This window comes from Echinops telfairi, unplaced genomic scaffold (genome assembly GCF_000313985.2).
Source record: "Echinops telfairi isolate 266 unplaced genomic scaffold, ASM31398v2 ScPeMD7_9;HRSCAF=40, whole genome shotgun sequence".
NCBI classification, from domain to species: Eukaryota; Metazoa; Chordata; class Mammalia; order Afrosoricida; family Tenrecidae; genus Echinops; species Echinops telfairi.
Genome location: NW_022103906.1, coordinates 74,015,620 through 74,034,619, shown reverse-complemented (window position 1 = coordinate 74,034,619; position 19,000 = coordinate 74,015,620). Strand labels below are relative to the sequence as shown.

The window sequence follows — 19,000 nt, the reverse complement described above, 5'->3', positions numbered from 1 at the left end:
CATGGGTACAGATAAGAGCTAGAAACACAGGGAATCCAGGACAGATAAACCCCCAGCACCAATAATGAGAGTAGTGATACCAGGAAGGTAAGGGGAAGGTGGGGGAAGAAAGGGGGAACCGCTCACAATGATCTACCTATAACCCCCTCCCAGGGGATTGGACAATAGAAAAGTGGGTAAAGGGGGACACTGGTCAGTGTAAGACATGAAAAAATAATAATTTACAAATTATCAAGGGTTCATGAGGAAGGGAGGAGGAAAAATGAGAAGCTGATATCAAGGGTTCAAGTAGAAAGAAAATGTTTTGGAAATGATGATGGCAACAAATGTACAAATGTACTTGACACAATGGATGGATGTATAGATTGTGATAAGAGCTGTATGAGTCCCCAATAAAATGATAAAAAATTAAATTATTTCTTTAAAAAAAAGAAAGAAGGAGGAATAGAAACAGCAAACACAAGAAGTGGTACTGTATAAGTGATGGGGTAAATATGTGAGTATTGCAATTAATGAGGTAAAATAAAATAATGTGAATTGTTAAATGGGGGAAACATATTGCCCCTAGAATCCCTCAATATTTCTGCATGAGGTTTGAATCAGTCCTTTTAGCCTGAAATATGCTGAGCATGTTCTTTCCTTGTGGTTTTCTAACTCTGGTTTTTGTCCACTTCATTTTAATGTTTTACTGTGTCTTCTTGAGCTACCTTTTGATATTTTCGGTTCAGCTTTTACTGTATCATTCAGTTGTTATCATTCACACAGTTGAGTGCTTTGGCACAGTCACTGACATTGGCAATAACATCACTTGTTCCATGTCCTCTTCTAAATTAAGCCTGGACCTCTGGCAGCTCCCTCTCAAGGTACTGCTGCAACTATTGGATGATCTTCAGCAAAAAATTACTTGTATGTAGTATCAGTGATATTGTTCTATAGTTTGAGCATTCTGTTGGGTCACCTTTCCTCGGAATGGGTACAAATATGGATCTCTTCCAGTCAGTTGGCCAAGTAGCTGTCTTCCCAATTTCCTGGCATAGATGAGTGAGTTGAAACATTTCTGTTGGTATTAAATAAATTGCTGGATCTTTGTTTTTGGCTAATGCTTTCAGTGTAGCTTGAACTTCTTCCTTCAGCACCATTGGTTCTTGATCATATGCCACCTTCTGAAATGGCACAATGTCAACTAGTTCTTTTTGGTACAGTGACTCTGTATTTTCTCTATCTTCTTTTGATGCTTCTGCATCATTCAATATTTTGCCTATGGAATCTATCAATTCTGCAACTCGAGGCTTGAACTTTTTTCTTGAGTTCTTTTAGTTTAAGACATGCTGAGCACATACTTAGAAGTGGCCAATATAGTCAAAAAAGACTGCTGGAGAGCAAATAAATTGTGTTGGGTAAATTAGAACCAGTTCAAAACTCCACTAACTGACTACTTAACTTTCTGACTATTGACAGACTTTGCTTTTTTCCCACTGTCGTAGAATAAAATCCAGAAATCTTAGCATGAAACATATAGTACCTTCTTCATCTAGCCCTTGCCTATTTTTCTAGCCACATTGCTGTTGCTGCCTGACAGTCTCCAATCATAGAGAACCATGAGCACATTTCTGAAACCGAAGTCTATTTTCTCAGTTGCATGACTACTTCCTACTATCTTTTAATGATGTTTGAATATTTCCTCTTCCAGGATGTATGGGTAGCAGGATTATGTGTAATTTGAATTTATCTATTTGTGCTTATTAGCATTCAGAACTCTGTCTACAGTAGGCATAAATACTTTTTGGAGTGCATATATAAAGAAAATTGTCATTCAAGTAAATCGAGCAAATGAAACAAGGGGAAAGACCACTATACATGTTTACTCTACAGTTTCCCTCGGCAGTAATCCCAGGGAGTCATTCCAGGATAAAAGTTTAATTTCAAACATAAAATTATCTTTTTTCTTCATTGAATTCATAAAGATTACAAAAAAGGCAGTTTTTCTAGAAGGGAAGTCTTATTTACTATTGGTATACATTGGTAATCTCTTTTCAGGGCTATTTGTTAATAAGCATCAAAAGAGGGGGACAGGGAAGCTACTTTACCTAGGAATTTATTCTACAGAAATTATTGGCACAAGGATACAATTATACACACACACACACACACACACACACACAGGAATGACTATATAACTTGTTAAGGGCCCAGTACAAAATGAAAATGTGGGGTCCTTTCTTTAAAAAGCAGGGGAAAAGCATCATTAAGGTACTAAAATATAAAACACTTCCTTTTTCTTTCTTGACCTGCTACCGTGGTTTTCTAATCTGCTATTTAAAATAACACTCCACTAAGCAGTAATATCTCCTCCAGCAAGTGCAGATCTCTTACAATTGCTTTGCTTTGGGACCTGTTCTGTAACTCACTTAATGAGTTGAGGCACAAAACGCACTGACACCTAGGCCCTGCTGGGAATATTGGGTGGCAGTATGGCTGGGCTGGGCAGGCTGGGACACCAGGGCTGGGGAGTAAGCAAAGCAGAAACCATTCTGTAGAGGTGGGAAAGAGGCAAGAAGACCCAGCACAAATTATGAGCCCTTTAGAGCAAGCCTCTAAGTTTTTGACGTACATACATTATTCCATCAAAATTACAAAACATAAATTTAAGATAAAATTAAGAGTTTCCAGATAGTGACTGAAGAGCATTAAATCCTAAGGCCTTTCTGAATGCATGGGTCTGAATAAATGTACTAGTGGTAGATTCATGAAGCCAGCTCTGCATATAAGTCTATTCATACAGAGTTGATTGTAGTAGAAAAAACTGGGTTAAATCAAATTGTTTATCTGTAAGTGATCAGATGAATAAATTATGCTGGAACCATACAATTAAAAACCTATAACCATTTTAAAAAGGCAGATCTATTAATATGAACATAGATAGCTAGTTATCCAACACATATGGGCAAAGAAAGTTTCAGAATATGTCTGTCACGATTCCATTAAAACATTATGTATATGTCATACAAAGGTGCAGGGGCGGTGAATTATTTAATGTAGCCCTTCTAGCCAAAGTCTTTAACTGTCACCAAATGACCTTTATCTGCATGGGTCTGGTAAGAAGATGGGAAAGATACTGATGGTTCACCTATGAGAATTGCAGATAGGATTCTTTGTAATGCCATCCTTGTTGTGTACAAAATAGCCCTCTGAGAAGCAGAAGTGGGGATCTCATTACCAGAAAAATCCAGGAGTGGAGCGTGTCCTCTGGACTCGAGATCCCTGCGCAATGAACCTCCTAGATCCAGAAGACACCTATAATATCAAAGTAGCAGCAGCAGAACCAGGAACCAGAGCACAGAACAGAGTGATGAGCTTCCCAGCCTACAGAACAAGTAAAGCTGAGTGCTCTTATGCAGGAGTCTGGCTTGTGTAGTGGGTTCTTCTGGACATTTAATTGGGGAAGTTGGGCTTGCTGGCTCATGGAGGTGGCGCTGAGTGTCTTTGGGCTTAGACTTACTGGAGTGTGCGGTGCCTCTGGGCACTTAATTCAGAGAGCTGGGTTTGCTGACGCAGAGTGCTTGGACGGAATGCCTTCAGCTTGAGGCTGATAGTGAAGTGGCATGCCCTTTGAGCAGTTATTAGCAGACCTAAAAGAATTTTGCAATATATCCTGATAAATAGCTGTAACATATCCTGGTCAACCCTGAGCATTTCTCACTGGCATTACAACTTGTCAACTTCCTCAATAAACCCTTGAATCAAGCATTTTGTCTGTGAGTTTTGTGTAGCCATTGCAATGGATATTAGAACCTAGAGAGGTAAAATAGAGAACATTAATTAAGATATTAAAAAATGTAAATAATATTACATACATAATCCTGTAATTATAAAAAATAATCTATGAGTGGATACATAGGCAGACATGTAAGCTGAACTGGTGTGGGTAGGCAAACAAGACTATACCTACAAGCATATATAGGTTAGGCAGAGAGTATGCGTACGTGTTTTTGTACATGCTGTAAATATACCCATGTATACAGTAAACAGAGGGCAAAGTGATGAAAACTTCTTAGATATAACCAAATACCTTGAAGGGATGAGTCACTGGGCTTGAGAGCATAGGACTATAATCTCAGGGGACTGCTAAGTCAATTGGCATCACATAGTTCACAAAGACAATGCTCTACATCTTACTATGGTGTGTAACGGCTAGGGTCTTCAAAGCTAGTGGTGGCCATATAAGATGCAATTATTGGTCTCCTCATCCTGAGCAAAGAAGAGTAAAGAAAATAAAAGACTTAAGGAAACAACAAGCACAAAGGGCTAACAGACCACATGAAATAACCTCCATTACCCTGGTATCAGAACTGGATGATGCCTGGCTACAATTACTGACTGCTCTGATCAGGACCATAGAAGGTCCTGGACAGAATGTGAGAAAAATGTAGAACAAAATTCACAACCATAGAAAACAGCCTTACTGGCTTGATAGACCACTTATACATTCTTCAGACTGGAAACTGAACTCACCTTCAGGGATCACTGGGCAGCTGAACAATAGACAGGCCTATAAAATGAATCTTAATATTAAGGAGGAGTGCACTACTCATCAGAACAATTAACTATGGGAGACCCGAAAGGCAACATTTGGCCCGAAACAGAGTTCAAGAGGCAGGATGTATTTGAACTGGATCATGACAAGGGGAAGCCAGAGAAGAACTGGCAAGAATGTGCTTACATTAGAGAATTGTGACTAATGTCACAAAACAAAATCAGTACCAACTGCTGAGTGAAAATGACTTTGCTCTGTAAACTTTCATCAAAACCACAATGAAAAAACAATGTGTGTATATGTGAGAGTAAGTGTGCATCTGTAAATATATATAAAAGAATGTTTAAAAGTGACCAGGGAAGGAAGAAATTTTTACCTTTTATACATGGAATATATTGATTTTTACTATTAACATATTGTTTCTGAAAAAAAACATTAAACAAACCACCTCTAATACCTAGAAACATCTGTCTGAACTGCAGTAAAATCTGCCACCTTCATTTCAACTTAAGAATACAAAAAAAAATCTCTGCGCCTGTAAAAGACTATCATCAGCATTCTTACCAGTCTTCGAATTCTTACCGTCATTGCTGAATTCCTCAACAGGGGATGCTGATTCCGTGTGCTCCGGGACTCCATTTATGATCTCAACAACCTGAAGCCTCCTGAGTCTGACGAGGTCAGTGGTTTTCAAGCCTTCCTCCAATTGTTTGACCACCTCTTTTCCAGGCTGGGACGTCAGAACAGTTATCTGGAAATAAACCCCAGCATCAATGTGTCTCTTCTCCCTGACACAGTGAGGACGATAGCAGGTTACATCTAGAGGACATGGCAGAAATCTGTGGTAATGGCTACTGTGTGTACTGCAAACAGGTAGAGAGGACTTATACATCGAATTTCATTGACCGCATTCTGGTAGGGCAGGTCTGGTGGTCATCTTAGAACTCTTCTAACCAGACTAAGCCAGTCCCAGGAAGCAATCAGGGAAAGGCCATCCCGTTGTGTGTGATGGCTTTAAGCACTGGCAGCAGCTCTTCCCCTGAACACGCTTTGATTTGATGAGGAAACAAAAGAGACAGGATCCTTGAATTCTATCCACTTAATGTGTACATATTAGACGGTTTCTTTCCCGTGGTGGGGCTCTGGGGTCATTTCCTCAGACTGATGTCTCTCTTGGCTAAGCCTGGGTCCACTTGAACTATTTCTCTTGGTTCTAAAATGTATCTACCTTTGACATATACATGAGGAGTCCAAAAAGTTCCTGGAAAATGGGATTAAAGATTAAAAAGGTAGAAAATGGTTTTGTCAACATAAGCTCCATCAAATTCAAGGTACTTTTGTAGGTGAAGATTCTAGACATTTAGTCCATTCCCTAAGAAATGGGAGGTCCTTGTCAATGCAGTCTTTTTCTTTTTTATATTAACTGTGTGCCCTTTAAAGTTAAAAAAAAAATTTTTTTTTTAAGATTAGGAAACAAACAAACACGATTAGGAAACAAAAAGAAGCCAGAAGGAGCATATCAGGATGGTAAGGTGCAGGCCTAGTGATTTTTCGTAGGAACTTTTTTAGAATTGCCCTTGTTTGATGAGCGGGATGAGCAGAATCTCTGTTGTGCTGGTTTTTCAGTGAAGGTTTCCCTGATGTTTTTCTGCTAATGCTCCTGCTAACTTTCTTACAACAGGTGTTCATAAGCAGATGTTAGAATTCTCTGGCTCTCCAGAGAGTCAATAAGCAAAATTCCTTGAGCATCCTTGTGGGAAACTAACACTGATGGAAATATGATGAGGACTATATTCCCTAACTTATAACAGAGGAAATTGGGAAAGCTGGTATTTCATGGTAGGAAAGCCTCCACTTTGGTAAGTTAAAGTCCAAGTACATTATCCTGCTTTAAATGTCATTCCCACAGATTCTCTCTCCCCCTAACAGCTCTGCTGCCTTAAAGTGAGCGCATGGTCGATTATAGCACCCTATACAAGCAGACATTGTCTTTCTGCTCTCTCATCCAACCCCTCTTGCACCTTCCCCCAATGCAGGTATTAGGTTTCCTCACCTGTGAGCTCAGGGACTTTAATGTAAATACCGCCCACCTTGTGACACATGTAACTACTGAATATGCATGTCATATGGCTACCTATAAATGTCCCAAGATAGATGTTTTCTCTCACTTCTCCCAGTTCCGCGTGGTCCATCAAGAGGAGCTGAGGTGAGCATGCTACCAAAAAATGTGTCTGACTCCTTTATTGTATTCGCTCTCCTATCTTTCTTAACCTCTATTGACTTTACTATAATCTGTAAATGTTATCACAGTATATTTGCGCCTTCTGGCCCTTCAGTTGTTGGGGGCTGGTTTCCTCTGACACATGCCCCCAAAAGTATTGTCATGATCTTTGCTCTTGACAGATCTGCTACTGCTTTGACTGGGCCACTTACACCTCTGGATAGCCATTGCTTTGATTGTGCTGTGTCCTCAGGATCATACTGGTAAAAGCCACGTTTCATCTTCTGTTTTAATTCTTCAGAAAAATGCTTCAGAAGATCGATCCCGTTTGTTTAACATTTCCATAGAGTTCTTCTATCTGCAACTGATCAGGGTGCAACAGTTTTATCATCTACCAAACAGAATGTTTGCCTAATTTTAATTTTCCAGTTAGAATTGTGTAAACGGAATCAATTGATATGTCTAGTACTAGCTGTTGTTTCTGCTGTTAATTGTAGGCCCTCTTTAATGAAGGCATGGGTAAGATTGTTTCCTTGAGAATTGATGGGAGTAGTTTGCCCCGTGGTCTTCATCTTTAAGAGCATGCCATCCTTTCTTAAAATGAGTTATCTGTTTGTACATTGCTGATTTCTTTGGCAGCACTGTCTCCATAAGTGCTTTATAAAGCATTAATGATTTCATCAGGATTCCACCAAGGCTTTACCATAAATTTGATGTTTGCTCTTGCTTCTATTTTAGCAGAATTCATGTTGCTATGATAGGGTTTTTTTTTTCTTTTCCAGATGTCTCACCCTTTTTAGTACCTCAAATTTGATCCTGTTCAGATACATTATAACAAGTTACGATGAGTCTATTTCGGTGCAAAACCAATTTGAAATCCATGTACAGTTTCTGCATAATACACGTGAACTTTTTTTTCTTCCTGAACCTTTGAAGACCCATTGCACATTTGACCTGATGGCATACTGTGGTATTTGTATATGACTTGAATATTTTATTATGTTGGAATGAACATATTGCATGTTTCTACCAGCAGTTTTATCTTAGACTTTGAAGCTCTGGAAGGCAAATACTAAGTATATAAAATTCCTTTTGTACATAGTTCTTAATTGATGAAGGATGCAGATGAAAGCATATATATATTCACAACCATTTTATTGGGAGTTAAAACAGATATCCTGTCATTCCATAGTTCAATGACATCAAGCAGTATTGTACAATCGCTACCACAATCAGTTTCAAACATTCTTTTCCTTCCTGAACTCCTTGACATCAACTCCCTTCTATGTCCCCCTCCCCACTGTACCCCCTCCAAAAACCCTTATTTTATTTGCTATCCCTATAAGTTCAACAATCCTGGGTTTCATATACTGAAAAACAGAAAAATACATAACAAAAATTCAAGAGAGTGAGATAAGCCCCAATATGAACAAACAAAATACAGAAAATGTTAAAAACCAGATCAGGCCTACTGTACATCAGAGGGGAGAACAACTAACAAGATTTTAACTGTTCAAGACAGGTTTAACTTTTTGATTTTATGTCCCCTCTCCAATGCACTCCCTTTAGTAACCACTTTCCTTCCATCCCTCTATTATGGATAGAGGGAAATCACGGGATGCTTATTTTCTATGCAATTCCCACAAATGTATCTTGGGCTCCCACTGTCATTCACAGCCTTCTGCAACCGATTCTCACTATTTAGCCTCTGATACTATTCCCTCCTTCAACTTCAGATGATATGATTTACAATCTTTTGGTGATTGATGTTGGTGTCCTTCTTTCATGTGGATTTATTTGGCATCTCATTTATATGGCTGCTTGTTTGGAAACCAGATGCTATTTTATCTGATAGCCGGGCACCATCTAATTTCTTCATCACATTTTGCTATAGCACCCATATCTTCTGTGTTCCTTTCCTGAGGGTGAGTGCCAAGCAGGGCCGAAAACATAGATATTTTAAACTAATCTATTTGATACTTAAGTTAACCCAAGACTGAAAGTCTTTTAACTTAACACTCATTCATAGGCAGTCATGATTTACTTACATTTTTAAAAGCTTTGCTTGTTTAAATCTTTAAAAAGATTTAAACAAATTTTACAGCAAATTCTACATTTGTACATTTGCTAATCCAAAGCAAATGTACTCAATTTGATACTGTAAAATTACAAATTTTGATTTATGTAACCATAATTCTCTTATACAAGACACTAATGGTCATTTTATGTTAGAAAACTATGTGCTATGTAATAGTAATAAAATATTGGATTTTACACAAATAATGTGCATTTATATGTATTTTTGCAAATTGCAACCCACTTATGCCTTTGTTTTCTGTGTGCTATGTGAGTGTTATGTGAGTGTGCATGCAATTTACATGGGTGTGTTATTTGTGGGACTATGGTATATTTATAATTTTTAAAGCTTATAGTTATGCCTTAAGCTATAACTAAACTTTAAAAGTAGCTTAACTGGTTTCACACAACTGTATCTAGTTGATAGGGTTCACGGAAACACTTGAAATAGATTCAGAAAATAATACGACTGATGCATTGTTCAATCGTGTTCACAGCCACTGCCTTTCCCTCCGTCGCTCTCTAGTGCCAGCAGCCACCTCTAGCTCACCAAACTCCAGCTGAAAGAGATGGTGGGTGCGAAAATGTCGCTACCATGGCTGTCCCGTGCAAAGCCTGCAATTCAACCTGTGGAAAAGCACTCTGGAAGCAGCTGCTTACAAAATCCGCTTGTAAGAGTGCGCCCTCTACTGGAGGGGGTTCCGGGAAGAAACAAACCTCAGTTACAGGCCTCCTACGTCAGTAAATTAGGCATCTTCGAAGTCCATCATCTTCTGGCTTGAAAACTTCCCTTTCAGCGTCTGCGGTGAGAAATTGCTCAGAACTTCAAAACTGATCTGTGCATCTGGAGCGCAGCTATTAGAGCTTGGCAGGGAGCAAGTGAGGCCTTTCTGGTTGGCTGTTTTGGAGACACCAATCTCTATGTATCATGCATATGCCAAAAGATACTCAGCTAGCTTGCCGCATACGTGGGGAATGTGCTCAAGAATCCACTGTGATGGGAAACATTTCACTCTTAAAAAACAAAACAAAACAACTCTTCTTCCTATTCATAGTTTAAAATCATTTATTGGGTGTTCATATAACTCTTATCACAATCCATACATACATCAATTGTATAAAGCACATTTGTACATTCGTTACTCTCATCATTCTCAAAACATTTGCTCTCCACCTAAGCCCCTGGCATCAGCTCCTCATTTTTCCCTCTCCCTCCTGCCTCGCCCCTCCCTCATGAACCCTTGATAATTTATAAATTATTATTTTGTCATATCTTACACTGTCCGATGTCTCCCTTCACCCACTTTTCTGTTGTCCACCCCCCAGGGAAGGGGTTATATGTAGATCTCTATGATCGGTTCCCCCTTTCTACCCTCTCACCCCCCTAATGATAGTTCTTAACGTTAGATTTTTTTTTCCTCTTAAGGGGTCAAAAGGTACCTAACTAAGTATAGGATTGTGAATGGAAAAATAGGGGGCAGAAATTAAGTATTGGCAGTTTTTTTCATTTTCATTTTTGGGAGAATTTTTTAATATAAACTTAGGGTCATAGTATTAACACAAGTCAAAATGTTTCAGTGAACACATTTCAGCAATTCAACTTTATAACAATATTAATAAAACTTGAAAAAATTTCTGGACAATGTCAGCATTTGGATTAAAAAAACAAACCCCAAAGGAAGTAAATTTCTTACTGATGGCAACTAAATGATGTTTGTAGCATTTTTATAATGCAGTAGACTCCATCCATTTACTATACTTTCCTAACTAAGTTGCCTTATATGCAAGCACATGTTTTTATGGTTGTCTGTGTCTGTACTGGTCCTGTAAGCATGCTATCAAAACACATTAAACTTTGGGGGAAAAAGGGAAACCACACAAGACTAATGAGAATGTGCCTATTTCCAATACTCGAGAGGTCTTGCAATCATAGTCCACTGATCTTTTGATTGTTTTAGCAAGATTTCTATTTAAGCTGTGTTAGTCTGGATAGACTAGAGAAACAAATCCCGGAGACTCATATATGTGTAAGAGAGAACTTTATATCAAAGAGCAATTGCATAGTAAGAAAACATTGCAGGCCAGTTAAGATCAAGTCCATAAGTCCAATATTAACTCATATGTCTGATACCAGTCTATTAATTCCTCTTCAGACTTACACAACTCATGCAATGATGCTGAATTCAGGAAGATCACAGGCCAGTGGATGGGAAGTCTTGTGGATCCAGAGACAGGGGAAGCATCTCAGCACTAGTGTGGGTCTCCACGTGGCTCCTCCAGCTCCAGGGCTCTGGCTCCATCAATGTGGCTTGTCAATAGTAATGTGAAGCAGAGAGTATGTGTCCCACCCCCAGGGAGGAAGACAGGAGTTCACAGAATCCTAGGAGAAGGCCATGCCCTCACAGAGGCCTCATTGGTTATAACCTCATTGACATGCTAGACTCCACCCCTTTGCTCAAGTTGACAGGAGATTATGTAACCGCCACATAAGCTTTGAAAACCTTTGCGTACATACTGCTCTTTGATAAGGTTTGCATGTTGTGACTTAGTCATCAACCAATCAAAAATTTTTGTTTGGCACTCCTGCCATCTAGTGGATTCTGACTCAGCAATGGAGGGCAGAGGAGAACTGCCTCTGTGAGTTTTTGAGGCTGTAAATCTTTATGGGATCAGAGAGCCTCATCTTTTTCCTGCAGAGTTAATGGTGGGTTCAAACTGCTGACCTGGCAGTTAGCAGCTCAATATGTAACCCACTACACCACCAGGGCTTCTTTTCTTTGTCCATGGTTCTTGATAAAATTATAAAATATACCACTTCAAAATTGTAGTTGACTGGAACACTGATTTACTAGGTAATGATGCACTACTTTTAAAGTTGTCTCTTGAGCCTGCATAAACTCCAACAGACTCATGGTCATGGAGTCGACTCTGACTCATAGAGACCCCGTAGGACAGAGGAGCACTGCCCTGCTAGGTTCAGAGACTGTAACTCTTCATGGGAGTAGGAAGCCTTGCATTTTCTCCCCAAGCCTGCATAGCCAGCTGCTAATGGTGTTCTGACTTGTTTATTTTTGAGATTGCCATGATTTTACTAAGAACATCTGTAAATTCTTAAGGGTAGCTGAGTAAATATAAATACAGACACCCAAATCTGGAGGCAGCTGGCACATTCAAATTCTATTTTGATTTCAGTTTTTACCAATAATCTACTTAAGTCCATATACTAAGAACTGCACAGGTTATGAGAAAAAGAGAAACATGTCCTCTGCCTTGAGGGAGCTGAAAATCTAATTTTGAAAATTTTATTCACTGTGTATGAATCAGAAAACAATAGATGGCTGATAAATAATGAAGCCATTCTTCCTGCCATTGAGTCGATTCTGACTCGGAGTGACCTTATAGGGCAGGGTAGAACTGCCTCTGTAGATTTCCAAGACTGTAATTCCTTAGGGAAGTGGAAAGCCTCCTCTGTCTCCCTTGGAGAGGTAAGTGGTTTCGAATGGCTGACCTTGTCATTAGCAGCCCAGTGAGTAACCCACTATACCACCAGGGCTCCTAATGAAGCACTTAGGTGGCGTGAGTTAGGAGGATGACTTGGAGTCCTAAACGGCGGTACCTCTTACCTCCAGGGCAGTGTAGGTCAGAGCTGCACGTGCCGGCATATGTCTGCTGTATTGTTTGAACTGCTGAAGACCATCCTCTACTGCCAGTTTCAGAGAAGTGCTCTGTGGTCTGAAACAATCTTCTGTCTGTACCATGCGTAGTTCTGAGATGCAGGTCTGCAACCTAGCAAAGTTCCCTTTCACTTGCTGCAGAGAAAAAGGAATCAAAGATACAAATTTTCAGTGACCCATGTTTCAGAGTAGCTGGCAGACTAACCTCATTATCAATTACTCCTCAGGAATGCTTTTCCTTCCTGAAGATCTCGTTGACCAATATCTACTTAATGGTTCTACGCACTGAATTAAAACTTCTCCTACATTAGACAAATGAAAATTAGCAGCTCAAAAGAGTTTGATTATGTGGAGTTACTGGAAGCTGGACAGGAAGCTTCCATCCACATAGTCACTCACCCAAAGGAAGGTGCAGTCCGTGACTGCTTAGTATGACTTTGGGTTGGCCTCTAAACTGGTGGCCTCCAGGGTCCCATTCATTTCTCGCTAAGTCAAGGCACTGGGGACTTCGCTCTTCAAGAAGCGTGTTTTCTCAGAAGCAAAGTTTTTGGGTACTCTTGAAATGGAAGAATACTGACTTGCTAATATTGGTATAGTGACTGTATTCTTTCAATCTTTTTTCATTTACTTATTTATTTTATTGAGCTATAATCAACATATCACACAATTCAGTAGTGCAATCATAGCTACAGTCAACTTTGGAACCTTTTCTCCCTTCTTGTATCCATTGATGTTGACTCCTTTTTTCCCCACCTCAATATTCTGTGACCCAAACTACAAAAAAAACAAAAAGCCAAACTCACTGCCATTGAGTCACTGTCCACTCATAAGACAGAGAACTACCTCTGTGGGTTTCTGAGACTGTAACCCTTTCCAGGAGCAGAAAACCTCATTTTTCTCCTACGGAGGGTCTGGTGGCTTCAATCTGCTGACAGTGCTTGGCAGACTAATGCATGACCATAACCACTATACCAATCATTAACCCAGTTACATCTTCACACGTCCACCCATCCTGGTTTCCCTACACAGATAAACATACAAAACAAGGACTTCAGCAACAATGACCATATGAAACAGAGAAAGACTTCAATCGAAGAGAAAGTAGAGAATATGAGAATTTTAGAAGAAATTCACATTGGGTTCAGAGGGTGATTAAATGACAAGGTGTTATATTCCAGCATATGTAATGCTGCTAAAATACACTGTGCACTGCTCTTTGTCTGTTATTAGGGCTGCTAACCTTCCTAGTCTATGGACACTGGGGATTCAGCTTGGACTCAATCCACATAGGATTTGTAAATGGATTTGGGGCTACTATTATCATCCTTAGCTTTTTGCAAACTGGGTCCTTAGAATTTAGGCACTGGTTCTGTTCTCTTCTTTGGATTTGGATCTTACTGTTTACAATCCTGGATCACAAAGCCTGGTGTGCTTCTTCCATATGGACTTGTGACTCCTTACTTAGATGAGTGCTTGTTTTGAGACCAGCCTTTAAACTCCAGACACTATTTTTCATGATAGCCGGCCGGGCACCATCTGGTTTCTTCACCACACTTTGCTGTGGTGCCCACACCTTCAGTGATCTCCTTACGTTGGTGAATACCAGGCAGGGCTATGTCATAAGAACTTTTTTTTCTTATATTAGGGCTATCATCTAAATTCATTCATATGATTATCGTTTCTGTAAGTCCCTGGTTATTATTTTTAGAGACATCATGGTCATCTTATTTTAGTACCTCATAAACCATTTTGATGGGGCTTAATATAATTTTTATTGATAGAAACATTATTTTAGTCAATAAAACACTGTTGAGTAACAAACAATTGAGTAACTGTTATACATGTGTAGGACTTCTTATTAGACATGAATAATTCACTTGTTTATCTTCAAACCGTGGGTGACTAGACACTTATTACACATGCCATAGAGAGTTGGAGATATGGCAATATAAAGGTAGAGAGTTAGTCAAAACAGCAAATATGTGTTAGTCCCATGTCGCCATTCCCTGGGCACCCTCAGAACAACAGGTTTGTAGCCACCCAAACAAAGACCATCGACCACTAAATGCCCTAACCTTGGAATAATGATTGTCTGCTTCTTCTCCCATTAGGGCATTCCAGCCTAACGTTCAAGGGGGTATTTCCTGTTTCATTCCAGAAGGAAAGATTTTGATATGGCTGATCAGGTAACTGATCTCATCTTCTTTTAGTAAAACTTTTTCTTAGGAAGTAATCAAATATAATCTGATTCTAGTTCAATGCTACTTCTCTCAGGGATATATGAGTTTTGAATAAATTTTTGAGATAAATATTTTTGGCATTATTTGTAGGAATTCCAAGTATCAACAGCAGGTGAGGAGTGGGAAAGAATTATATTTTGGGGTGTGGCACCCTTCCTGATGAAGGAACATAACTTAGCAATATTGGCAAAGCACATAAAATGCACGAGTTACAATACTGTCAGGGAACAAAGACTGTTTAAGTCAATACCTGCCCCGCTCAGCTCAATAGCTGCTTACTTTGCTCTTCTCAAATCTCTACAGAAATTACAAGAAATAGGACATAATTTATACACAAGATACACTTGAAATCTAGATGGGAAAATAAAACCACTCCAAAAAAAAAAAAAGAAAAAGAGAGAGATCAAGAGAGAGAGAGAGAGCGAGTGAACGCAAATCGGACCATAAATATAGACAAGTGGCCTTGAAGCATGTCTTTTCATGCTAAAAATATTATGAAAAATTATATATTCTTTTATATGTTTTTAAGTAGATATATAAAGTATTTTTTTCTCCTACGTATGAGTAGTTGCTAAGGTTTTAGCCTCCAACATATTATAAATACCAACATTTTAAAATAAAACTATGACATTATTCTTTAAACAGAATACAATGGAATCTAAATACCATTGTGATTTGATACTGAACATCATTCAATTAAAACAGACATGAGCAAGCTCTTTTCTTTTAATAGCTGACATTTATAGTGATTCTTTTACTCCTTGAACTCAGGTTTCTATTTCATTTTTTCCCCCAAAGAATTTTATCTTTATTCAGTAGAATTTTATGCCTGGCAATATTTTATTGAGCATCCTCTCAGATGTCTCTAGAACAAAAAAACATCTCTAGATTGCTGTGGTAATTACATAATTTCAATGTTAACTTTTAAAAAGAGTGAAGGGGTGGAGTCTAGCCTGTCAATCAGATCACACCTTGATGACCTCATTTGGAGGCTCGATGGAGATAAATGCTCACTGGAGACCAGACACACTCTCCCTGTGAGGCATTCCTGTTGACAAGACAGATGGAGCCATGTGGAGACCCACACCAGCGCTGACATGCTTCCATCACCACTGGATCCACAAGACTTTCCACCCACTGGCCTGTGATTTTCCTGCATTCAGCATCATTTTATGTGTTGCGTGAGTCTGATTGGACACATGGGCTAATATTGGACTTATGAACTTGATCTGAACTAGGCTGGGATGTTTTCTTTTTTTTAAAATCATTTTATTAGGGGCTCATACAATTCATCACAATCCATACACACATCAATTGTGTAAAGCGCATTTGTACATTCATTGCCCTCATCATTCTCAAAACATTTTCTCTCGGCATCAGGTCCTCATTTTTCTCCTCCCTCCCCGCTTCCCCCTGCCTCATGAGCTCTTAATAGTTTATAAATTGTTATTTTGTCATATCTTGCCCTGTCCCACGTCTCCCTTCACCCACTTTTCGGTTATCCGTCCCCCAGGGAGGAGGTCACATATAGTTCCTTGTAATCGGTTCCCTCTTTCCTACCCCCTCTCTCTCTACCCTCCCTGTTTCGCCACTCACACCACTGGTCCTGTAGGGCTCATCCGCCCTGGATTCCCTGTATTTTCAGTTCCTATCTGTACCAGTGTACATCCTCTGGTCTAGCCAGACTTGCAAGGTCGAATTCGAGTCATGGTAGTGGGAGCAGGGAGGAAACATTTAGGAACTAGAGGAAAGTTGTATTTTTCATCGTTGTTGTTACATCACACCCTGACTGGCTCATCTCCTCCCCAAGACCCCTCTGCAAGGGGATCTCCAGTGGCCTACTAATGGGCTTTGGGTCTCCACTCCGCACTCCCTCCATCATTCACGATGGTAAGAGTTTTTATTGTGATGATGCCTGATACCTGATCCCTTCGACACCTCGTGATTGCACAGGCTGATGTGCTTCTTCCATGTGGGCTTTCTTGCTTCTGAGCTAGATGGCCGCTTGTTTACCTTCAAGCTTTTAAGACCCCAGACGCTATATCTTTTGATAGCCGGGCACCATCAGCTTTCTTCACCACATTTGCTTATTCACCTGCTTTATCTTCAGCGGTTGTGTCTGGAAGGTGAGCATCATAGAATGCCAGTTTAATAGAAGAAAGTATACTTGCATTGAGGGGCATCTTCTTTTCTTAAAGGTTTTTAATCTACCCCTGGCAAATACATCAATAGGCCTTCTATCTGATTTTTTTTCATGTCAGGATTTTCATTTTCAAAATTCAAATACTTTATTTTTTTCTGATGCAAAATTGTCTCATTTCAGAAAATTTTAAAGTAAAAAAGTATAGTCATTTGTTGACAAAATTGACAAATACACTTTTATTGTTGGTTCCTCCTAAAACTCTATTCAAAAGAAAGTAGATATACTTTTAATGGCATTGAAACAGTTAGCTTCAGGTTCAGTGTGAGTACTAGAAATTCCAAGGTAGATGCAACTTAAATAACATAGAACTCTACTTCTGCCCAATCTAGTCCTAGCATAGCAACTCCATGATCACTGAAGAACCATGTCCTTGGCTTCTTGCTCTGCCCTCTACCATCTCACTACAATCTTATGGTCCAAGCTGTCTTTGAGTAGCAATCCTGACGGCTGCAGGTCTTGATTTTCATCAGCAAGTACTTCAAATGCTCCTCACGATCACCAAGCAAAGTTGTGTCATCTGCATATTGAAAGCTATTCATAAACCTTTCTCAAATCCTAATAACGCTTCATTCTTATTCATATATTCCAGCTTCTTTGATCATTTGCTCTGCATACAGATGGGAAAAGTAGAGTGAAAAGATACAATCCTGATGTACATTTTCCCTGATTTCAAACCATTAATATTCCCTACTCAGTTAGAATGACTTTTGGTCAATCCATCTTATCGAGGGTGCTCCTCTTTTTCACTCCCCTTCTACTTGACCAAGCATCATGTCCCTTTCCAGATAAAGGGGTCTCTCCTGATAACACAAGACACAGTATCTTCATCCTGCTTCTAAAGAGTATTTTCATTCATCCAAGACAGATTTGTTTGTTCTTCTGGCAGTCCATGATAATCTCAATATACCTTGCCAGCACCATAATTCAAACGCATCAATTTTTCTTTGGTCTTCTTTATTCATTGTTCAACTTTCACATGCATATGAAGTGACTAAAAATACCATGGTTTGCATCAGTCCTCAGAGTGACATCGTTGATCTTAAACATTTTTAAAAGGTTGTATGCAGCACATTTGCCCAATGCAATACACCATTAGATTTCTTATCTCCTGGTTCCATGAGCATTAATTGTGGATTCAAGCAAGATGGAATCCTTGACAACTTCAATCTTTTCTCCATCTATCATAATGTTATATATTGGTCCAATTGTGAGGGCTTTGGTTTTCCTTACACTGAATTTTAATCTATATTGAAGGCTGTCATCCTTTATATTCACCAGCAAGTGTTTCAAGTCCTCCTCACTTGCAGCAAGCACGGCTTACTTTGATGTATCATCTCCAATCCTGATACCACATTCTTCTTCATATAGTCCAGCTTCTCCAATTCTTCGCTCAGCATACAGACTGAATAAGTATGGTGAGAGGATACAGCCCTGATGTACACCTTTCCTGATTTCAAACCATGGAGTATTCCCTTGTATTAGAAAGACTGTCTCTTGCTCCATGTACATGTTTCCTATGAGCACAATGAAGTGTCCCTGGAATTCTCATTCTTCTCAATGTTACCCATAGTTTATGATTCACACAGTCTGGTGCTTTTGCAGAGTCAATAAAACACAAGACATTTCTCGTGTTCTCTGCTGCGAGCCAAGATCCATCTGACATCAGTATTGATATCCCTTATTCCAAGTCCTTTTCTGGATCTGCTACAGAAATTTGTTCTAGCAGCTATTTGTTGATGTATTGCTGCAATTGTTGTTACATGATCTTCAGCAAAATTTTACTTCTGTGTGATATTAATGATATTATTCAATCATTTCCATGTTCTGTTGTGTCACCTTTCTTTGGAATGGAGGGAGGGTACAAATATGGATCTCTTCCAATCAGTTGCCCAAGTTGCTCTCTTCTTAAAGTAGTTGGTGTTATAATCCTGTTGTTGTTTCCGCTGACCTCACCCACGGTGCTTATTTTTGCATTGGTTTATAGTTTGGGGTTATAAGCTTATGCTTAGCTGGTCTTAATGTGTGGAATTCTGTAATATATGAATGTGATGA

At 39.3% G+C, this 19,000-nt stretch overlaps 1 protein-coding gene across 1 annotated transcript in view; it reads right to left on the bottom strand.

Moving 5' to 3' along the window:
• LOC123521318 (meiosis 1 associated protein) overlaps nucleotides 1-19,000 on the bottom strand; it is a 42,934-nt gene that overhangs the window by 6,557 nt on the left and 17,377 nt on the right. Inside the window, exons 3-4 of the mRNA XM_045286898.1 lie at nucleotides 12,455-12,640; nucleotides 5,117-5,285 (exon numbers count right to left, since the gene is read on the bottom strand). Of these exons, the coding sequence (XP_045142833.1) occupies nucleotides 5,117-5,285; nucleotides 12,455-12,640 (355 nt within the window). The remainder of the gene's footprint in view (nucleotides 1-5,116; nucleotides 5,286-12,454; nucleotides 12,641-19,000) is intronic.